At 43.2% G+C, this 22514-nt stretch overlaps 1 protein-coding gene across 1 annotated transcript in view; it reads left to right on the top strand.

The window, feature by feature from the left end:
- Positions 1 to 19162: 19162 nt before the first annotated feature.
- Positions 19163 to 22514, top strand: part of ENPP2 (ectonucleotide pyrophosphatase/phosphodiesterase 2) — a 66208-nt gene continuing 62856 nt past the window's right edge. Inside the window, exon 1 of the mRNA XM_026040742.1 lies at positions 19163 to 19220. Within this exon, the coding sequence (XP_025896527.1) occupies positions 19200 to 19220 (21 nt within the window). The 5' untranslated portion in view covers positions 19163 to 19199. The remainder of the gene's footprint in view (positions 19221 to 22514) is intronic.

Below are 22514 nucleotides of genomic sequence, written 5' to 3'. Positions count from 1 at the left end.
AACCAGGCAGCCTCGCAGAGTGTCCCTGTGTGATGTGGTGGCCRTTGGCTGTCGTGGTGGGTGAATCCCGCCTTGGCAGCAATTGTTTCCCCTCCACCTTGTAGCTCTTAGGATTTGGGTGAAGTAAAGGTGCAAGAGGAGGAGCGCGAGGTCTAGGTGTGACTAGGAGGAGGTCCAGAGCCTCTTCTGGGTGGACTGACAACACGTGCGGTTGATCTTAGACCTCCCCAAGCCAATGAGTTGTGTTAGCGCCGCAGGAGAGGTTCATGAGGCTCCATGGAAACATTTTTAGCTCTTTTTCCCTTGGCCAAGGAGTGAGGTAACAGTGCCAAAGGTGTTTGTGGGAGACCTGGGCTAATGAGCAGTGAAAGGTGGCACAGTGTGGTGCCATGGAGGCTCATGCATTTATATTTTAAAAATGAGGTCAAGGATAACGTAGGCCCGTGTTGTTTTTTACTTTTGGAGCCATGGATTTGCACTCTGTTACACTGAGGGGAAATGTATTGTTTGGTGATAGAGGCACAGAGTTGTACTGCCCCAATTCTAAACTTCATGTGTTTGTCTGTATGATCACTGTTGAATTTTTGGATATAGACTAAGGGAATACGGCAAAGATGCAATTGCTGGAAAATGCTGGGGAAAAAAGGATGTAGAAGACCCCAAGGGGACCTGGTGGTAGTGGGCAAATCTTTCCTCCAAGGTGTTTGGGCAGCAGATGGGCAGGCGTCGCATGGAGGTGGTTTTGGGATATTGGGTCCCTGGATTAGGTGACCTTCCCATTATAGCTGTTTTTCATGGTTTCTTTGATCTTCCTTTTCTCCRTCAGAGAAATTCCTCCCTGGATGTTTGGGGCACTTATGGAAGGTGGGCTATCAAAAGCCTGTGCCTCCAAAGAGCTTAGGGGCTGTGGTTTAGCTTGGGCTTGCTGGGGCTTTTATTGCTTTTTCTTCTTGTTTAAAACTTTCACTGTTTCAAAGTTTTAACCTTTGTTCAATTCAGCTAAATCCTTTGGATTTGGATGGTGGATTAAGCTCCTTATCCTCCCCATAAGCAAACCTGATAGATGGGCTGTGACCTGTGTGGTTTCTTTTAGTAAAGGTTGTAATTTATGAGTTTAAACCTCAGGTTTCTAGTGCACTCTCCTTGAAATAGAAGGAAAAATGTTGCATCTGAGCTGGGGCTGTATCTTCATACTGGAGGAATATGCCTCAACAATACAGAGTGGAAATACATATGTTCTTGGAAATGCACAAAGAGGTCCAAGTCTGGAGGTTATTGTGGTATTTCAGATTTTAATATGATTTCCTTTATTTTGTTCATTAGAAAGTGCAAGGCAAATACATAATATCAAGCTGCCTATCTGGAACTTCTGTATTGGCTTGCCATTTATCTTGCGTATTTTTTTCTTTACATCACAACATCACTATAGAAGATGATGTCTATAAAGTAATGCCTTTGCATTTTCTGCAGATTTGCATATCTGCAAGCTTTTATTTCATTAAAATAAATTATGTTAATACCTTTTTTTTGGTGCTCATGTCCAAGAACATTTCCRTGTGGGTTGGAGAGCTCGGAGGTCTTGCCAGTGTGGCCTGTGCGCTGGAGGGAGCACAGCAGAACTGCAGCAGCTCTGGTTCTTGGTGACCTGGTCCTGGCCCCACTCGTGCATCCCATGAGGTGCTGGAGCAGGAACTGGGATTAACACCACAACCTATCCTTACACCCTTCAGTGTGTTGGAGTATGAAAGTTGTGGTAATTGATTTCATAGTCACAGAAGTTTGGTAATTTACGTAAACTTTATATGAGGACACTTATAAGTCAGGTCAGTTCCTTAAGTYAGTTTATTCACAGAAAAATAACCTTATTTTTAACACAGTATCATTGTTGTATACAGCCCTTAAAATAGAGAAGGGAAGTATAYATCTTTTGAGTTAGATTTGCTTTTATATATATGCAAGTAAAAGTACTGTTCTGATGTTATACTTCTATATTATAGTATATTGGATTTTAAAATATGCTTATACATGTTTTATATCCTGTTTTTATTATGTAAAATGATAATAATATGAGTGTTTTCATACATACTGAGCTCTGACAGCTCATTGAAAGTCCATGTTTTTCTATAGTCATCTAATTCCCAAAATATAGTTTTGCTAAACATATTTCTAGGGTTCATGCTCTAAGTGACCTGTGTGTGCAGTGCGGTTGGAACTAGCTCTCCAAAGATCCCTTCCAACCTTAATGATTCTAGGATTTTCTTACTGTCAGGTTAAGTCTACATCAAATTTTGATGTGGATAACTCAGGATTTCACTGGRAAAGCTTCCTATTTGATTGGAACATATTTCAACTGGTATAGTGCTTCGAAAGATAAACATGAGTATTTTTGTGGTCAACATTATAGTATGAAGGTGAAAGCATGTTCATCTGGTTGAGTTTTTGAGTTTCTGAGAAGCGTGAAGCTGCACGATGCTGTTGGGGTGACTTAAYCACTGATCACAGCTGGGGGAAGGGGCTTAGTTCCTGGCTGCTCCCACCCCATAGTCCCACTTTGGGCTTCCCATGTCTTAGCTGGGCTCTCCTGGACGCTGATTCCACTTGCTCCTCTGTTGGCCAACCAAGGGAACAGACCTAATATTATTTGCATTGGCAACCTGAGCTGCTTCAGCAAAGGCTCAGTGAGCAGCAAGATGAGCGCGTGGCTGGTGGGGAAGAGTACTGCTAATAGCGATAAGTCAAGTTTTTACACCTGCTGCTCTTTGGCTCTTAATTTGCTTGTGAATAGGTTCAGAAAATGTTTTGTGATGGAAATTTTGGAGCACTCAAGTGCTGGTTACATGACCAGCCTTTKTTCTTTCCCTGTGCTGTGTTTAAAAATAAAAAGGAATGGTCTCAAGAACAAAGGTCTAAAAGTTTGCTTCAGAATTGCTCCAGAGGTCATTTCAGCTAAAATCTAAACGATTTTTTTAATCCCTCTTCTATTTTATTTTTATTTACAGAATTGAATTTCAGAACACTTTTAAAAATAAAAAAAATTTCAGTCTCAAAGCATATTCATTTTCTAAATATCTCTTTCTCCCCCACACTTTTAATTTTCTTTTTATAAATCTTGTTTTAAAAAGTAAGCATTTGATAAAACTTCTACATGAAAATATGCCCTGACAAGAGGGAAAAAAATCTGAAAGCTCATTAAAAATGTACATGTTTTTATGACTAGTTTGATTCTTTCACTTTCCAAAAACYTATTTCAGGGAAAAATGCTCCTCCTCACCTTTCCAGGAAAGGGAGGATAACTGTGCTATTATTTTACTATTATTTACTATGATTTTGGACTTGGCCTCTGGTCTTGCTGCAGCCTCCCTGGTTTCTGTCCATTAGTTTTTAACTTCACTTCTCCAGTCTATTGAAACGTTCTTTACACAGAGTGTGTCAGGAATTTCTTGCTTTTACCTGTGTTTGGAGCATTGTGGATCTAAAATGCTCCTCTGTCTCAAATGCTTCTAGCACGGGGTGTGTGTGTGTGTTGCCCTGCTAGAATCCCTACATTTGTTTCTGTGTCCTTGCTTCATCACAAAATGCTCAACACGTTTCAATGTCTTTAACACTGAGATTTTTAAGACTAGAAGTCTGTTTTCACAGCCCTGAAAATGTTCCAGATGCTTAATAAAGCACTCAGCACTTAGAAGCTAGGACAAGACACAGAGGAGAAGGGAGAACAGGGCTTTTTTGTACATTGCCCCAGAGAAGGGAAAAAGGTAAGGAAATTATTTTGCAAGTAATTTTAGTTTTAGGAAACTGATAAAGAGTTTTAAGGARTTGTTAAGTGGCTAATGCTGTGACCTAGGGAAAAAGAAGCTATGTAAAATAGTACGGAAGGAGCAGTTGAAGCAGTGCTTTATTTTTCAGTAAATGTKCAACAAGTCAATTATGAGACAGAGGCACTTAAAAATGAAAAGAAACTAAAAATCTGTGAGGCATGTAACAACTTCTTAATTTTTGACCAAACTTCAACAAATCTTATATTCTGTAGTATTTAGAATTACAGAGCAAAAGCTCTATTTCTTTTGTATAACCGGGCAGTTTATTATGACTAAAGACCTATCATCTAATCAACTAACAAGCTGTTTGATTTGTTTTGTTCTCTTTAGTCATCTACACTATTAAGAACAGAGAAAGTTTGYAAATATGTAATTTATGACTTTATTACAGAATGTATGGGTACTTTAAACTAGATTTACTTGGTGTATAAATWCTTTTGTGAACTTCAAATGAGTAGAAAAATAATCAGAGATAGGCCTTTGTGCTGAATTGGCTTTTGTGCTGTGTGCAGAAAACTACCTTTTTATGCACGTGTATTTCTGTGATTCTGAGCTGAGCAAATGTGCTCTAGCTCCTGTCAGACACTGGGCAAATTTTAACCAAGATACTACGAGGCTACTGAGAGCCCTTTCCAGGTTCCCCAGGTACAGTGATGTTTTTTCCCTCTTCATCCGTCTCTCTTGCACTTTACTGTGGCAGATGCTGTGCCCATGGATCACAGGAACACACAGTCTGCCCTGACTTCCAGGCTGGACAGTCATGTTTCCCATATGGGAATCCACTTACAGGAATCCTGAAGGAGCTTCTGCTGGGTCTCCATCTACTAGGGAAAGAGAGGGAAGCTCTAAGTTTTAGAGCATTTAAGAAACTCCTTAAAGAGAGCTGAATCACTATAAAGCATCCACAAAGCTCGTGCTATTAAAAGAAATTCCAGATGACCAGTTGCTGCATGTGTTGTTATTACCTAATATTTTGACACTATTACTTAATATTTGGACATTATTYGGAGGAGATGATTATCCCAGCATTCTGGATGCTGGTGCTGTTTGGGCTGGTGTCCCCTGCATCTGCAGGGAGGTGTTTCTGGTCCCCTCTGCCAAGGCAACACCCCTCTCCTGCTCCAGCCTACTGCCAAAATTCCCCCCTGAGTCAATGACATCCCTGTCCTTTCTCCCTGTTGTAACTGTCCAGACTCCTCTTCTACCCCTGGTTCTGCTCCATGTCTCCCCATTGAGATGTTCATCAGCCACTTCTGCAGCTTGGGTGAGCTTCTCAGGGCACTTGGCACCTTGCAAGGTGGAGKCACCTAGAAAGTGAAGTTTTTGCCCTCTTAAGCTGAATTCACTAGATGGAAAAAGGCCTCCTTACACTCTGTCACTTCTGAAGGTCTTTGCCTTTGCTCATGTCCTTGTGTCTCCCCATTTTCTTTACTAATTATTTCTGCAGCCTTGGATACACATTGCTGAGGATGGCAAGTCCATGAGGATGAGTAGAATATAGAGAGACAAGATTATTTTTATGCAGCGTGGCTGATAATGAGCTGCTGTCTGCTCCCATAATTAGCCCATTTTGCTTTTTCTGAAGTTTTGTTTTTCTTTTGTGTGTTATTTTTTGTCCAAGTGTTCTGCCTGTGACTGTCCCGAGCACCTCCAGAGCAGGTCAGGGCTGGCAACGCTGCTGCCCTGCACAGGTCTGCGAGCCTCCCTTTGCCGTTTCTTTTAATAGAGGCTGTTAAACCTACTAAGCATATGAAACATCATCCACTACGCCCTTTCTACTCAAAGATTGAAGATACTTTTCATATCTTTTGAATGACTGCAGGATTTGTGTGTGTGCATATATATATATAGAGAGAGAAATATACATATATAATGCATATGTAAAATTGCCAGAAACCTTAAATGTGCACTGGTCACGTTCTTCTGAGTTGCGAATGCTCATGTTAAGGTTTGGTTGTGCAGCAAAGCAAAACCTGGGAAAGCCGGGYGGAAATGAGAGGAGCTGCTGTGAGCTAATGAGCCCTGTGAATGAACGAGCGTGTCAGCACCGCAGAATGAGAGATGCTTAATGGCTTTTCACAATGGATGCTTGTATGCGGGGCACACATCAGTGCACTGTGAATTGGGTTGTTATGATAAGGCCATAATATAGAACGTTTCTGTTGCAATGGTTCTCTCCTCCTACTTCTTGGGAAATATTTGTTCAAATAAATATGTGGGTTAGTGAGGCAACAGATAGTTATTTGTCTCTCAAGTGTGAGTAATGTAATATGAACAAGCATTAATGACCTAACTCTTTAATTCAACAGGAGATCCTTATTTTTCTTACACGCTAGCTTATTTCTTAATATTTTGGAATCCATTGCTCAGTGTGTGTTGTGTGCTCCCAAGAGAACTGAACGCAAACTGCAGGCCTTTCAATAACTTTCAGGTCTATCCAACTTTATCATCTCTTGGACTTCTTCTTGGACTTTGTCAGCTCAAAGAGGCTAGCAACTATATATATCTACTGCCTGAATCATCCAATAACATCCCCCTGGAATAATGGAAAGACTCAATTTTCAGCAGACATGAGGAGCAGAATTGCCCAAAACACCCACGTGATTTAGCAGTCTTTGTCCAGTTTGCAGAAGAGACTAAAGCACGGGGAAAGCRAAGTCCTGATGAACTTCAGTGAGTCTTAGCACTGCAAAGATATGATCTCTGGACGATGCAGTTCACAAAAGCATTGCACCCACCACAGAGGAAGGGAAAGGGAATGGATCCTTAGGCCTCAACCAGAGGCCTAACCACTCCASAGTGAAGTTTGGTGGTTCACTGGACTGATACCCAGTGAAACTGAGGCAAATGGCTGAAAAGGGAAATGATAATAGCCCAGGGAGTGAGAGAATGGAGACAAGGGGTCTGGAGCAGGAACTACTGGCAGATAGCAGAAGACAAGGGAAGAYCAGTGAGGAGAAGCTGAGCACTAAGAGGAAATCGTCAAAAACGATGAGAAACACAACAGCAGGCCTTGGGCCTGCAGTTCTCAGCTGGGGCTGTAACAGGAGACTAAGGGGCACTCCTTTTCAGTAGGTTTACAGCCATATTTACTAAAACACATGCTTTATTCCATGCTAAATATCAGCCAACACAAAGGATAACAACATCCATCTGCTATTAGTTGCCGGTCTCTTACCTTGCATGAGCTGCTACGTTCCAGTGCTGCTGCTGAACYACAAGAATGTCAACACACATCTCATCATTGACTAGATTTTGCTCTTTCTTCTATTTTGCTCTAGAAAAACACAGCAGAATGCTACAAAGTCTTCTCTTTGAAGAATATATGTAAGATTGCAATTCAAATGGAAACGAGGCCATCTGTSTAACCTCACGCAGACCCTTGACATCAAATAATGATGAGATGATCCCAAAGTAGTGTCTTGAGTAGGGCAGGAGGTTGCAGGAGAAATCAGGTCATGCTCAGAGCACTTGAATCTTGTTCTGGAAAGCTGTGTCTGTCTCCACAGACAGATTTATTGTGGGATGCTGCCAGGTCATTTGAACTACAATTTTCAGAAAAGGTCATTTGTCACAGTTTTGATTCACAGAACTGCTGAGCCTCAACAACTCCAGCTGGAAATATCAGGGCTTTAAACATACGGTGTAGCTGGACTTTGGTAGTGCCTATTACAGGATGTTTGCGGAAGCAGTACAAGAAAGAGGATTAATATCTTGTAAGTGTTTCCAACTTTCAGCAGGGAGAAATTTAAGGACTGACTGAGCTCTAGGCTTCATCTAGGTCATCATATCTAATAGCCATAAATGGCCTGATCTACCTTGAATTAGCCTGTGTCTTTTGAAATGTGATTTTGACTGCAAATAGTAGTGCATCTAATGCAAAATCTGGGATACTTGAAGTCTCAAGGCAGGCCCTCCAGATGAGTGGAAATAGTTGGCTAATAACACCGTCACTCTTCTAAAAATACTAATAATGCTACCCTTATCTCCAAGGATTATTGTGGCAGTGTCTTGGAAACCATTGGTTGCTATTGCAAAGACATTTCTTGAAAAAGCCCAGAGACCAAGGTTTTAAGTGGTGTTCTATTGATGGAGTATGGTCACAAATTCCTACGCAGTGACTATGCTGGGTGCTCCGGGCTGCTCCTGGCATCACTTCAGTACCTGTGGCCCCAACTGCGTTGCAGTTCACAACCAGCAAGGCTGTGGTACTATGTCCACTCTTCTTTGTAGCACTGCAGAACTGCTCTGAGCAAGGAACAAGCTAGCTCAAAATTTCTCACAGAGAACAGATCAAATTTGTTTGGCACTTATGTGGAGATGCAGTCGGAGCAAGGAGCTATTAGACCATCTACTTGCTGCTGCGGACAGCATAGCATAACACAAGAGATTAAAGTCTAGTTCCTGCACAGAGAGCACCMGAACAAACAGGACATGCTGGAGCAGGTGCAGCCACTTGCCACAGGTCTTGCCACTCCAGCGGAAGTGAAATCTACCATGGCTTGGGTGACTTGGTGCACATTTTGGGTGAGGTATTTTGAATCTAAATGGCCATTTAGTACTTGCAAGGGCATGTTAAAACTACTTGGTATCAAGTTATGAAGACAAGTACCTGAGGACCATTGCCTTATGATGATATCTTCTGCAGCACACAGACTAGCTTGCTTGCTTGAGCAGGCCTTCAGTGGAAGAAAAGCACAGCATGGGCCAGTGGAAGAAAAGCCAGCATGGGCCAGGAGAAGGCAGGAGGCTTCAGCCATACTGCAGGCTCCCTGMCACCCTTGGGCTGCATGTCAAACACCATGGGTCTTCTCAGGATTTGGTTGCTCACCGCCAGGCAACATTGGAGCGCGTCAGTGGATACTTGCCATCCCTTGTTATATTGCTCTGCTTTAAGGTCATTGCAAAACATTTGATGGACTTCTGGTGAAAATAATTGGTTTTCTCTTTGGACGGTGTTCCAAATTTAGCACATCCTCTCCGAAGCTTAGCAGAGCGTTTTCTTGGAGCAGTGTCAAACCCCAAGGTTCAATGTTTAAAGTATAGTGTTAATGCCTGCTGGAGACGATGTTGTAACAATTAGAAGCTCCTGTCACTCTTTGAGTGATGGTCTTGTTTTCTGGAAAGCTATCTAGCATCTTGGAGATGTCAAATTTTGGACCACAATGTTGACTTTAATGTAGGAATATTCCCTTTGGGCCCTGTTGTTTTACCCGAAATCCAAACCTTTGTATACAACTGCTGCTGCTAGTTGCCAATCTCAGAGAAGGCCAAATCCCTTCAAATCTGGTGTCACCAAAAAGCTCACATGTCTTTGTAGCTAATTGGGTAGAAAGGCCGGGGATTAGGGGCTGCTGAGCCAAGTTTGAAGATGTTAAAGGAAGTTGCATTAGTACCTCTACTGAGCCAAGTTTGAAGATGTTAAAGGAAGCTGCATTAGTACCTCTGGAGCTGAAGATTTAGAAAATAATTTTATGTACTTTATTCTTGTGCTGGAGCGACTGAATCCCCCTCTTGACAAAGTGAGCTATGCTTTTTATTTATCTGTTTATTTTGCAATTTTGTGTTCTGTGCAGTTTGCATTCCCTGGGGATGGGAGGTGCTCCTTCTACGAAACAAAAACAAAAAGTCAAGATTTGGTTGTTACATGAACAACAGCAGTTGGAATCTACACAGTGAACTTTTAAAATCCTTTATACATATTAACCTTCTCATTATACAGGTGAGGGGATTGATTTGGCTTGAAAACTCCCAGAAAGGACAGGGTAAATGTAAAACACAGAGGTTCTTTGTCTAAAGGCTATTGCACAAGACCAAGCGCCAGCGCAAGCCAAGGCCGGCTCCCCGAGTGCCTCTTCAGACATTCAAAAAGGGTACAGATGAGTCTAGGAAGCCTCGCGTTCTTGTTATGAAATATAAACACAGCCATCAAAGTGCTCTATCTCCGGTTCAGAAGTATTTTGGTGGAAATAAATGCCGTATAAAGTTTGCATGCAGGCTCCTCTGTGCTACGCCACAGAGAGGAAGACCTAGTGTCAAGTACGGGGAGGCCTCACTCTTCCGAGCGGACGCAGCAGTTGTGCAGCTCTGCTCCGCCTGTTCCTAACTTTATTTCCAACAAGGCATGTTTACTCTCGCCATGCCCATCGGGAAATCCCATGCCAAGGAAGGCCGGAACGTTTGCCAGATCGCTGCTTCGCCTGGGCTCATGTCGCTGGTCTGGTTCGCATTAGGACTCTGCTCCGTGTGGCACGGGGGTGCTCCAGGGCGGCTCACAGCCCTTCGGGGGAGGCCTCCCCGCTCCACTCACTGAGCCCTGGGTGTATTAGCAAGTGTAGGACTAAGCTCTGCTGCTCCCAACGCGATTCAGACGCAGGAGGAGAAGTTAGGAAGGCATGAAGGGCTGACACAACCTCACTGTCTGCAGTCCCCATCAAACCCTTTAGCGGACAGAGGGGCCCTTCTGGTAGCGAGTGAGCTGATTTAATAGGGAGTGAAAGTCCTCTGGAGAGTTTGTGCATCAGTAATAAGTTTAAATATGGCTTACTTGTTTTATTTCTGCTCTCCACATATTGTGCTTATACATAAGGTGACTTGTTGCTCTGCTCAAGTTGTTCCCAAGTGCCTTAAAAGTCCCTGCCGGAGGTTACAGGATAAGAGCGTGCTCTCTCCTATGCCTTTAACATGTAGTAAACTAATTTGAAAAGATGTCTTTTAAATATATATATGTTTTGCTTACTTTATAATTCATACAGCTCCCCTGCAACACGTTTTACAACTGATAAGCTCAAACGGCAGAATCCTGCCAGCGGGAGAAATCCTGCTATCTTGTAGCTTGTGCAGGAAATGTTGCCTAAAGGTGCTCTGAGCGCTCTGCTAGAGATGAAACTGGATCCCTGCACCACACCCCTTATAGGCTAACTGCTATAAAAGTAACAGAAATGACTCCTAAGGACACTAGGAGGGAATGCAGAAGATAAAATAGCCTCTCCCCTGGTTATTTGGTTTAGGCTTTGCTAACACTTCTCTCTCTGAAGTTGTGAATTTATGACTAGGATTTTAGTAAGAAGCACAGCAGGTCAAACTGGGAGGGTTTTCATCTTTTCAGCCAAAGGGATGGTCACAATACCAACACTTGAACGAAGAGTAAATGACCTAGAGGAACAGCGTTGTACTAGACCTTAAAGATGAACCAAACAAGCCTAGTTGGAAACAAAGGCCTCTGTGATGAAGACATTCTTGGAGATTTCTGAGTCTTAACAGCTTTTATTAGTAGAGTCTGTGACAAATGTTTATCTCAAAATCCTGACCCATTAAAGACAGCTCCAAGTGGGAATGAGAAACTCAGCTGAAGGCAGCTCAGCAGGTTGCTGCTGTGTCTAAGTTTTACATGTTCTTTTGGCTACATGGATATATTGAAGAAAAAGGTTGCGGCAATTTAAAACGGAAATATTCAAAGTCCTGATGAAAAGTTTGATTTTTTGAATCTGGAGGAAGATTATGCCCTGGGCACATGACAAAAGTGAGTTGAAACCACCTTAGCTTGATCTAAAGAAGAAGAAATCACTGAAGAAGATGATGAGGAAAAAAAAATCTATCATAACAAGAAATTACTATTCTTCTGTATTGGTTTTGAGGATTATTTAGTCATCTTGTGAAGCCCTCTGTGTGCAGTCCCATTCCCTGGCTTGCCTGTCGCTAAAGCAGCCAGGAGCAGAAGAGCTGGCAGGACACATGGTGTCAAAAGACAAGAAAAAGCACGGTGTAGGGCAAACACAGATGGTCAGCTCTCATCTGCCACCGAGCTCTTCCTTGGCTTCCTCTTGCAACCTACCACCTTGATCAGCTCCCAACCTACACACAACCTGTTGTGAACACTGAAATTGAGCAAAGCTGCATCTTTGATCTCTTTTCCTTTGGGGAAATAATTTCTTTTCTCCATATCCTGCTTCTGGCTCCAAGGGGAAAGGGTAGAGGCTCCAAGGGCTCTCTGGTGGAGGAGGCTTGGGAAGTAGATGGATGCCTGTCTCTGTTTTCCTGCACTAGCGCTGCTGTGTGTCCCCAAGCTGGCCTTGCACGGGGGAAATGAGCATTAAAACTACCTTGGGAAATGCCTTTCCAGACCTTGGTTTAGCAAAAGGTGGCTAAACTAGCCAACTTGATCAGCAATGTAAAGTCAGCATATGTGTCTTTGTCTCTGCTGAGAATTTCTGGAATCTGTCTGAAGGCGATGGACATAGCTGGCATCGCTGGATCTTRCAAGAACTAACATAACTTCAGGACCTACAAATAAGCATCCATGTCCTGGTATGCAGCTTGGAGAAGCTAGAAAATCTTGTCTGTGTCTCATTTCTCTGCCTGTGCTTACCTACTTTTCTGTGGTATTTCATCTCATTGCACAGCTAATTAAATAGGCAAACACTTATTATAAATTATAGCCTATTGGTAGGAAAATCATGTTCCAGATAAGTCTCCAAATCTGCTGCTCTCAATTTTGAATAGCTCACTGACATGTGGTTAAAAGACAGCAGTAAATCTCTTATAGCAAGGAAGGAAGCCCACAAGGTTTTTCATGACATTAGTTACAGGGAAAAGGCTCAGAGCTCCTCGTGCTGCCAGCCTGACCCCATAGGTGTCTGAAGCAATTATGTGATTCCTGTTTTTGTACTGTGGCTGGAAAGTGATAAAAAGAAACAATCAAGTGGCTTTTACCTTGACTCCTGCCCCTGCAAAGTGCAAACACCAATAAAGTCTGTGAGTGTTGTCACTTCAGTCAAACGCTACGAACATGCAGTTCCCACCCTCATTTTTTGATCTTGAGTATTAGGTAATCAAGCTGTTTGTACYTTTAACTTAAAAGCAGGTGTGTAGCTATATACTACACTTTGAAATATGTTTATATGCTACTGAAGATCCATCCAGGTGCAAAGTTTCCCGCTCTGTTTGGCAAATCTACATTAAAACATTGTATTTTTTTTTTTTTTGCAATTAAAAAAAATAGGCGTAGAGGAGAAGCTGCATGGAGATTTATTGCAGGAAGGGTAGATGGAGCTATTGCCGTCTCTTTGCCAATTSGGGACTGACTTCACCCTCGGTTACTCTCATCTAAAGCCACTGTTGATGGGTCCTTTGCAGGAGGCGTCCTGCCTCGCACAGGGACATCTCAGAGGCTGCTGAGGTGCGAGCTGCAGGGCGCCTGGTGGGTTTAGGGGAGGGCTGGGAAGAGAAAGCGGTTGTGTTTGGGGAGCTACAAGCAGGAGGCTGTTCCCGGCGTGCGCCGGGGCTCTGTGAAAGGCGCCTGTGTGAGGGGAGGCATTAACGTGCGGCGGCCGCAGCGCCCGCGCCCGAGAGCCCTTCGGTGCGCGCGCGGCCCTTCCCCTCATCAAAGCGCTCGGGCACTTCGCTCCATAAAGGCATATGGGACCAATAAAGCGGATTTAAGGAGATGGAGACCAGGTGGCAAAAGGGTATAATGGGAAGTGACTTATGGGGGAAAAAAGTTGCATTCAAAACTTCTCTGTTGGTTTAGGTGACCCTGCAGTTGCAGGCCCCGCTCTCAGTCAATGGGGCTACTCATGAGAGCTGAACGGCTCGTGCTGCAGGACGGAGCCTGAAAGGAAGACTTTTCAAGGAGGCCCAAATAAATGTTGTAACTCCTGCTTATAGCGCTCTTGCCTTTAAGCACTAGCCCAGTTACGAACACAGCCAACCAATTTGTCATAACTTGTGTATTTGGTCGCTATGTGTTTACAGAGGGGATAGCTGGATTTATTTTATAGGACTMCTTTTTCCCTGGTTTCCGTGTTCTTACCTTAGTTCTTCTCCACAAAGGAAGCCCAAACAACCCCCCTGCTCAGCACACACACATGTAACTGAAAACTTGAAAGCCAAACCTGCCCAGTGTAACCTCCATGTGCACATAGGTACCTTGCAGCAAAATGAGAAACAGCAGCAGACCTTTGCCGCAGCCGTGACAGAGCAAACAAGTAAAAAGCAAAAAAAAACTTCAGTAAAATACTGCTTTGTTAGATCTTAATAATAGCAAAAGTTCCCCTACAAATAAATCCTCCACATAATTCCCATATGAAAGAGAATCCTTCCACGTTGAAACCAAATGTTCAAAAGCTTTCTGCTTTGTTATTAATGCCCATAATTTATTCTTCTTAGAAGCCACCCCTTGCAGGCTGCCAGAGCACTCACTGTGATGCACATTATAATAAAAAACAAGCTAGATGGCAAAAACATTAGAATGAAAACAAAACTCTAAAAGCTTCAGTGAATAAAACCATGCAGGGGGGTCTGAAAAAAGGACACAGATGTTGTAAGGAATCAAAAGCCGAACATAAATTATAAGCAGGAACATAAACCAAGCTTTGCAAATAAACTYGAGTCACTTTATAAGTCTCAAGTAGTTATATGTGAAATTCAAGTCAGAGATCGTGGTCCATTCGCGTGTAGCTCAAGAGCCTTCTCAGGGTGCTCCTCTTTGCTGAGGCCAAAACTAACCCCCCCGTTTTGTCCCCAGCGCTGACGCACGTCATGCAGGAGTGGCCATCACTGATCAAACGCCTGGTTCAGACAGGGCTGCAGCAGGCGCATCAAGAAGGCTTGATTCAAACCTCTAAATACAAGTATTCCCTTCTCTATTCCCTTGAATTGGCTTTTATACTTTGCTGGAGGTTGAGCTCCTCAGCTCTCCAGGGTATGTTAATTGTATTTGCAGCCGTATTTTTGGTGCAGTGCTGGCTGTTTTCTGCTATGGAGTTACCTGGTGTGCTACTCTTTCCAGAAAAAGCTGATTTTCCCTGTAGGACACTCCTAAGTACTTTGAGATATTATAAGACTCACACTGTAGAACTTTTGCCATCCCATTTGGGGAAGACTTTGAGGGGTTATCAGAGGACAGAGGAGGTTACAGAGRGAGTACCAGGTGTACCGGTGTACCTTGAGGTTGCTTGGTGAGAAATAGGAGGAAATGGGCATATGGGCATAATGGGCAAATGGGCTTATGGGCGTAAGCTGAAATACAGGCAGTTCCATCTCCAGGTGAGGAGGAACTTCTTTACTGTGAGGGTGACAGAGCCCTGGCACAGACTGCCCAGGGAGGTTGTGGAGTCTCCTTCTCTGCAGGTCTTCAAAACCCGCCTGGACACCACCCTCTGCCACATGCTGTAGGTGTGCCTGCTTGAGCGGGAAGGTTGGACTAGATGATCTCTAGAGGTCCCTTCCAACCTTGAATATTCTGTGATTCTGTGAAATMGGAAATAGAGGGAAAGGATCCTGATGAAGAGTAGGGCAAGACTGAGAAGACAGAAGGACTCCATATCCAGCTGAAGCACAAAAGCCAAGTTCACATTTAATTTTGTGAAAAGAATACGGTTGGTGTTTTTATTTGTAGTTAGATTGTTCCATAAATTCTTTTATTTTTGTTAACACATTCCTAGTTCCTTCTGAAATATCTTCAAACCTTTAGAGCTTTTCTGTAGCAGGGGATTTTCAGCAGTGGACAAAAGCAGCCTTGAAATTTGCATTGTTTCCTCTTGTGGCATAAGCATGTCAGATCGCTTAAAGGTTTTTGGTCAATTTGGCCACTTGTTAATATTTGTGAATTACTGTTTTGTTTAAGAAACTTGTACATATCATTTAATAAGTGGGATTGATACGTTTTGTATGAGACCAGGAATTCCAAARTGAGGTGTGGATCTGTTCCTGCATTGGATTACAGAAATGGTGATCATGGCAGGGGATTGGGTTAGGGCAAGGAAAATGGTGTGAGAGGAGACAGTTAAGAAGCATAGATATCAATACTGAAGTAGGTAAAGAAGTCGTGATGTCAGTTTTGAAGTCAGAAAGCACCTAGGATCCTATCTGAGCTGAGTGATATCTCCCCTATGGCCCCTTTCTGACCTTATCCCTGATCTGGAGCGCCCTGTGTGATRGTCCAAGAGATAAAGTATTCGAGCTATCTCAGCAAGTTCGTACTGTCCAGGTGGAACCCTTCGGCTCATGCAGAGCCTTTTCATGCTCGCCAGGGGAGGACTAAGCTCTAGTTAATGATCTTTACGGTTCTCCAGGTATCTATACCCCCTACCCCCACACACGTTTCTCACAACTACATTTTATGGCCAATTCTCTTTCATCCCAACTCAYGGCAGTAGATACCTCAAGGAGGTAGATCCCAAGCTGGTTCAGGTTTGCAAAGCTGTGCTATTTTATAGCTGCTTATAGGCTCATATGCTATCATTAAGAAACCTCAAGAGGAGAGCATTAAATTTTTGCCAGAGGGTCTTTAGAAGTCCTTGCCAGAAGTTCTGGATCTGATGACTTTTCAAAGTGAAGATATGTTTTTGAACAAAGTGAGGATAAAGAATACCATGGCATCCCTTCTGGTGGGCAAATTGTGTTGGGAAAAAAATAATAATAAAAAAAGCAGTGTTTCATGGCAGCAAAATCATTTTTGAACAGAAGTAGTAAACCTCTGGAGTTTCAGCAAAGCTGTTGTTCAGCTTTAAAACTGTAAACTAAGAGTTAAGAGAARGGAAACATGCCAAAGCAAAGCTGGAGATACAGCTCCACATCATCCCTTCAGAAGGGGTAACTCCAGCCATGCCTAGAAGGTAGTCGGACAGAATATGTTTTTTCCATTAGCTCAGCTCCTGGAATAATGCTTGTACAGAATTACATAGTTTTGGGCAGCCCGGGCCACAGAAKCCATTTCTTCATGCTCAAACCTGTTTGCAGGAGGTGAAACTGAGCTGGGGCATGGGAGCTGCAGAGGAGCAACTAATGAAGCAAAACCGCATGAGGTTGTACTTTGCAGGGGATGGATGGTTGGGCTCAGCACTACATTAAGTAATCCCCTGGGATATTTTTTTCAACTGTAGTTCGCTCTCAATCATCAAATGTGGAACAGATTAATGGTAGGAGGGGCTGTATGCTTCTTGTAAGTCACAATCGCCTCCTATTTATGGTTATCAACATGGCAATTTCTTTGAAGCTTTTTTTTTTTTTTTTTGGTGTGTGGTTGATTTTCATGCTGTTTTTCATATTTTCCATGGCACATTTAACTGCTAGTATAATTTTCTGATGAACTCATTTGCAACTATACTGTTTTAAAATRAATGCAGAAAAGGATTAGAAGGAGCAATGTTCAAAAGGTCTTTATTTCTAGCACGCTGAGGCATATGTAAGCACTGCTTTTAAAATAGGGCCTTAACGTTAGGCCCTGAAATCCATATATAGGAATTTAAMACTTCACTTGATTAAAATAGGTAGCTAAAAATTAGTTGCCTCTGATTTTGTAAGATCAAAAGATGTTCAGATTCCCTGATTTCTGATGAGAACATCTCCTTTAAAACAAGACCATATCATCTTTTCTGCTGAGTTGTTGCAGAGTTCAGTCCTACCTACTACCATTTACTTAAATTCTGAACCCTGGAACAGAAGGTATCATTTTTTATTGTTTTAGTTCAGCTTCCCCTATATCCTGTTCTGGGCTATATGTGAAAGCATGAAATTATGTCCATCAATAAGTCAATGCACTTCTTGAGCAATCAAGTTCCTCATTTATAATCACTGTATAGGGCACTGTGGGAAATTTGTAGCTTTGTTTTCCATGACATTAAATGTTCTGAAGGTTTTGCATAACAAAAATGAGTATTCAGTAGTTTTTAAATTTCTCATCCCAAACTTGCAATCCACTAACTGTCCCACTGGTTTGCTCCTTCAAATGGGAAGTACCTTCTTGTCACAGCTGAAAATTTTCCAATGCAGCTGGGACAAACTCCTCAGGTGCTGAAGTACCTACGGGATGTGTTTATGGGTAGAAATCCACAACAAAAGCCCTTTGCTGGCCACATAGGCCCTCATGGCCAGACACTGCCTTCCCCATCTGTCTCTGCAACAGGCAGGAGAGGCTGTGGTGCACCCCCCAGGTCTTTCCATCCTTGGAATTACATTAMTTTTTGGTAGTTAATTCATAAGCAGCAGCATCTAAGTTGACTTCTGCAGAGAGAGGGTGTCTGTTTTGCTGCATGTCAGCTTGTTTATACAGAAGGGGAAAGAGTTGGCTAAGATTTATTTTAATTGAGGATGACTCAAAGAATTAGATAGCCACATGACCAAAAATGCTGTGCTGTCAAACAGGGGGGAACATCTCTAAAATGTTTACAGATCACAATGAATATGTTGGGAAATATTGAATAACACTAGCTACTTCTCCGGAGAGTAAATGTGGAAGCTTGTGATTGTCTCCAGATACCAATACTGCATAAACACTGGAAGTATTTGGTTAGTTATGTAAAAATGTCTTTATTCAGCACAATGCTTGTGACACCGAGCTCTTAAATGATTTCTTAAAGGTTCATAGGCTCGAATTTCATAGGAAAGGAGGAATATATTCTCTTAAAGATTATTCTTCCCCCCTTCACCAAAATTCAAACCAATCCACAGTAACCCCTAGACCTGCTCATGGAAAGGAGAGAGGACTAGATTTAACATGACTATAGCAAACCATTCCTTTTATTGCCTGGTTCTCAAAAAGAGGTGGTGTTTTTCACTAAATTAAAAACAGATTAAAAATAATCCCAGTCTTTCCAGTGTGAAAACAGTCAGCGGAACTGTTATAAAGAGCAAAAATCAGAATCTTCCAATGGCTAATGCTGGCTAACGTCCCTGACGTGATCTCCTATCAGCCTTCCCTGTGAAGTAACAAAGAGTCATTGTAAAAGGCCTCACTTTTACCTGCCACAGCTGCAGCATGTTTGCTACAGCACCCCAAAGCAAGGGTAACAAGCTCCGTTTCCATCCCTCCAGCCTCACTGCAGAAATATCTGGGCTTCATGTATGCTAAATAATGACAGCTTCTACTTTATACCCACTCAAAGCTTTTAAAATGCTTTAAACATCACATTCACGGTACAGGAATTGATTAAGGTTTTCTTTTTCTTTTTTCTTTTTTTTTTTTTTTCCTGCTCTCACAAGCTCGTCAAAGACTCGAGGGCTCTGATGGTTCCTATCTGGATGCAGGAGGTCGAACCTCTATGTGCTCCAGCAAAGGTGGCTCAAACTTGGAACAAAATATAGAAAAGATGAAGCAAGCACCTCAGAGGGGTGAATTTAATAAAGATTGTCAGCAAGGGGGGTCCCACATCGGGTGCAGCCGCCCCGAAAGCATCGTCTTTGTTCGGAGCCCGGTGCCAATGGGGCCATTGTGCGGTGGCAGCTGTGCCCTGACTTCACCCGCGGCAGCGCGGGGCCGCGCGCCCGCTCCCGATGGTCCCAGTTGCGCGGGTCCAATCCCAATGATCCCAGCCCGCCGTGTCCCACCGAACCCGGCTCCCGGCTCCTTGAACTCCCTGCTGCCTCAACTCCCTGCCTGCCATGGAGGGGAAAGAACCGCTGGTACGGTAGGAGCATCTTCCCTTCCACCCCTGCGGTTCCTCTAGCTTGTTACGGCAGCATTGAGTCAATCTGTTTACATAAAAATCTAATTGTCCCATGGAGAGAGCTGCAAACCAGGAGCGAGGCTGGGCAGCAGCACTGGTGTCTTCCTGGCAAGCCCTTTCAGCGCACATTCGGGGGCAACGCTGGAAGCCCTCTGATTCAAAGTACAGGCTTTCATTTAACACACGGAAATGTATATTTCTAAACCAACTTATTGGGTCTCTTGGTTTGCATTATGAAGATCTCCTCTTTTAATCTTTTTAAACTWCCTTTTATATCTAGTTACCTTATAGCAATGTTAAAATTGGCACCCAGTCCAGAGACAAGTAAAGCTGATTGTGTTTTGTTTTTATTTTCCTTCTGCAGTGTTAGTGCTATGGGAATGAGTAATTATGAGTTTAAGTTGCACATCATTTTGCTTTTGATTTTTATTAAAATTTGCACCGTCTGGACCTTAACCTGTAAAGTGTTGGGCTTAAGGGCAATGTGTCTAAATAAGGCTGCCATTACAAGCACTTCTTACTAAGCCTTTTTTCCAAGGCAAATATATGAATTTCTTTCATCATAACAGTGATACCTTAAGGGTCTGTTAACTTTTCATAACTCCCTGTGCCCCAGGCTCAAAGCGCTGATTAGAGACCCAAGTTAATACGGACTTATTAAAACAGCTCATCCTTTGTAGTTCTATTCTGCGTGATGGGAATTGTAATCACTTTGGTGAGTCTGATTTTGAAATATTAATCACTGGGTCCCTCTTCTGAGTCTCCTTCACTTCTGAYTTGTTTTGATTTTAATCCTGATTTGCTTCTAATTATGGGCAATGCAGGGAAGCTCTGTTTGAGCCCACACTGCGTGCCCTGCAAACTGCTCCTGGTTGCCCTCCAGCCCAGCTGCAGATGTTGAGCTGGGCAGGTCCAAGCGTTTCATTGCTGCCTGTGCTTTAAAGACAGGGGTACTGAGTGTTTCTGGCAGGAGGAAAGTACTTGCTCCTTGCAGTGCCAGGGTTCTTCTGCATCTGTCCTGGGTGCCGTGGCCCCCCTTTCCTGCAGCTTGTTAGGCAGTTACAGAGGTTTTGGGGTTAGAAAGGTTTCTCCTGAATCCCAGTGTCATATAAATGTGTCCTCCCAGCATACTGGCTCCTGTGACACGTTAAGRAACCAAGTCAGTATCCTGTCTGGATAGCATTGAATACCCCGCAACCCCTCGACTCATTTCAGGGGGCATAATCCAATGGTTAAAATGTGAATTTAAAAGTCTTGGCAGCAAGAAGGTTTCCCATTAYTCATAGAGGACGCTGGTTACATTTGAATGCCAGACATATTTCAGAAGACATAGTAGCATCATGCTCGCAAGTTGCACCAGTTAGTACCTGTTAGCAACATACCCCAACCTGTAATGGGGAAATGGTGGCTGTGGTCACCAGGGGTCCCACAGGGGTCTGTTGCTCTCCATGCTTGCTGCACACAGTTTCGTTGCCTTCAGGCCATCAAACTGTGTGCAGCAAGCATGGAGAGCAACAGAGAGCAGGGAAAACATTGCTTCAGTACACYGAGAAATGTGAATAAATAAATACACAAAAATAGAGGGGTCCTAAGAAAACAGGAGAAATGTTTTCCTGCTGTATACTGATTAAGTTTCATATGAAAGATTTGTGGCAAATAGTCTTTTGTTCTAGTAGAGCTCTTATTTCCAGRTAGTGATATTGTTCCCAAGTGCAAAGAAATGCTCAGAAATCCCAGCAGCTGGTGTTGCATGTGAGAAATTGGATAAAAAGGAAAATAAATATAAAATAATAGCAGGCAGGCCCAGCGTCTGTCTTCCAGCCCTGCCTGAGCCAAACAAACCCTTTATACTATTGCAGATGTGTCCTTCTGTCATGTGGGATGGGAACAGAAAATTGTGTCCCCAGCTGCCTCCTCTGCTAAGGCAATTCTGCCTAGTCATTCTCYTTTCATTTCTATAGGAGACCTTATGTCCTTCTTTCTCTCTTTTTATTGTGAAGTACCTCAGGCTTCACCTCTAAGCTCTCTCCTTTGTTCATATATAATTTCACACTCTCTTTCACTGCTCTCATACAGTTTTCACTTGGAGCCCTAAATCTCCATCTTATATGTATACATGTAYTGCACAACATTACATGTTTCTGGACTCTTGCTCTCTGAACTTCTGTTTCCATGTATGCTTTGGGTGTTAAAAGACTTCTACTGAAAGTTTCGTAGTTTCAGAAGCCATCTCTGGCTTTGCTGTCTCCTCTTTGTTAGCTGTTGTGTGCATATGTGTGTATGTGAAACTGCGTCTTGGGAACTCATCCCTGAGCATAACCTTATTTTTTCCTCCCATATCAATGGCTGTAGGAACCTGCATATCCTTTGTGGACTGCTGCCAGAGCTGTTCCTGCCATTTTTCTTCTGAAATCCTCACTCCCAGTGCAGTTAGCTCTTAGTGAAATCCTCACTCCCATCCCTATTAGTGCAATTTCCTGGTTTATTCTCATTGTGGTCCTTTATTTCTTGCTGCTTGTTGTTAAGTACTATGTTCACCTAAAGTCCCTCCTCTCTTCTCTCTGGTAGTCCAAGAGCTTGGCATGTATTAACCATCCTTCCCAACACCTCTTTCTTCACACATGTTTTTTAATCAGATCTCAAGCTTCTCGGTTCATATCGCTGTCTATCAGAAAGCAGGTGGAAGGGCAGCTCCAGGACATGTTTCCTACGTGGCCTGGCTACAGTGCTTGAGGACTACACGTAGCCAGGACTACATCAGGAGAATGCATGCCAGAAGGAGTCCATCTGCTTGCTACAAGCATGCGCTAAGTCAGTAGCTCATTCTTCTGGCAGGCATGCATAATTTGCAAGGGGGTAATGCACACAGACCTGAAAAAGGGCAGAATATTTCCAGCCAGGCTACCCTAGTGAATCTCTCCAGRTTTTACAGGGAGTGTGTGCGACCTGGGACAGAATTTGAACGCTTTCCTTGGCTCTTTGCCAATCGCTTACCAAAGTGTTGGGCAGGAGAACAGCCTACAAATACTGCACTGCTCCATGTGTCCTCAGCAACTTGGCTCCACAGTTCAGCCCTGCAGAAAACACTGAACTAACTGCTGTATTTGAGCACGAGCCCTGCAGGCAGCACCCCGAGGTTTTGGTGCAGCAGGAAGCACCTGCATCCCTGAAAAGCAGCAGCAGAAAGGCCAAAGAGCATGAAGAGAATTTCAAGATGGAAATCACCATCATCAGAATATGTAATAATTTA

This window comes from Nothoprocta perdicaria, unplaced genomic scaffold, assembly GCF_003342845.1.
Source record: "Nothoprocta perdicaria isolate Ctin4 unplaced genomic scaffold, notPer1 scaffold_263, whole genome shotgun sequence".
Classification (NCBI taxonomy): Eukaryota; Metazoa; Chordata; class Aves; order Tinamiformes; family Tinamidae; genus Nothoprocta; species Nothoprocta perdicaria.
This window is presented reverse-complemented; position numbering and strand designations above follow the sequence as displayed.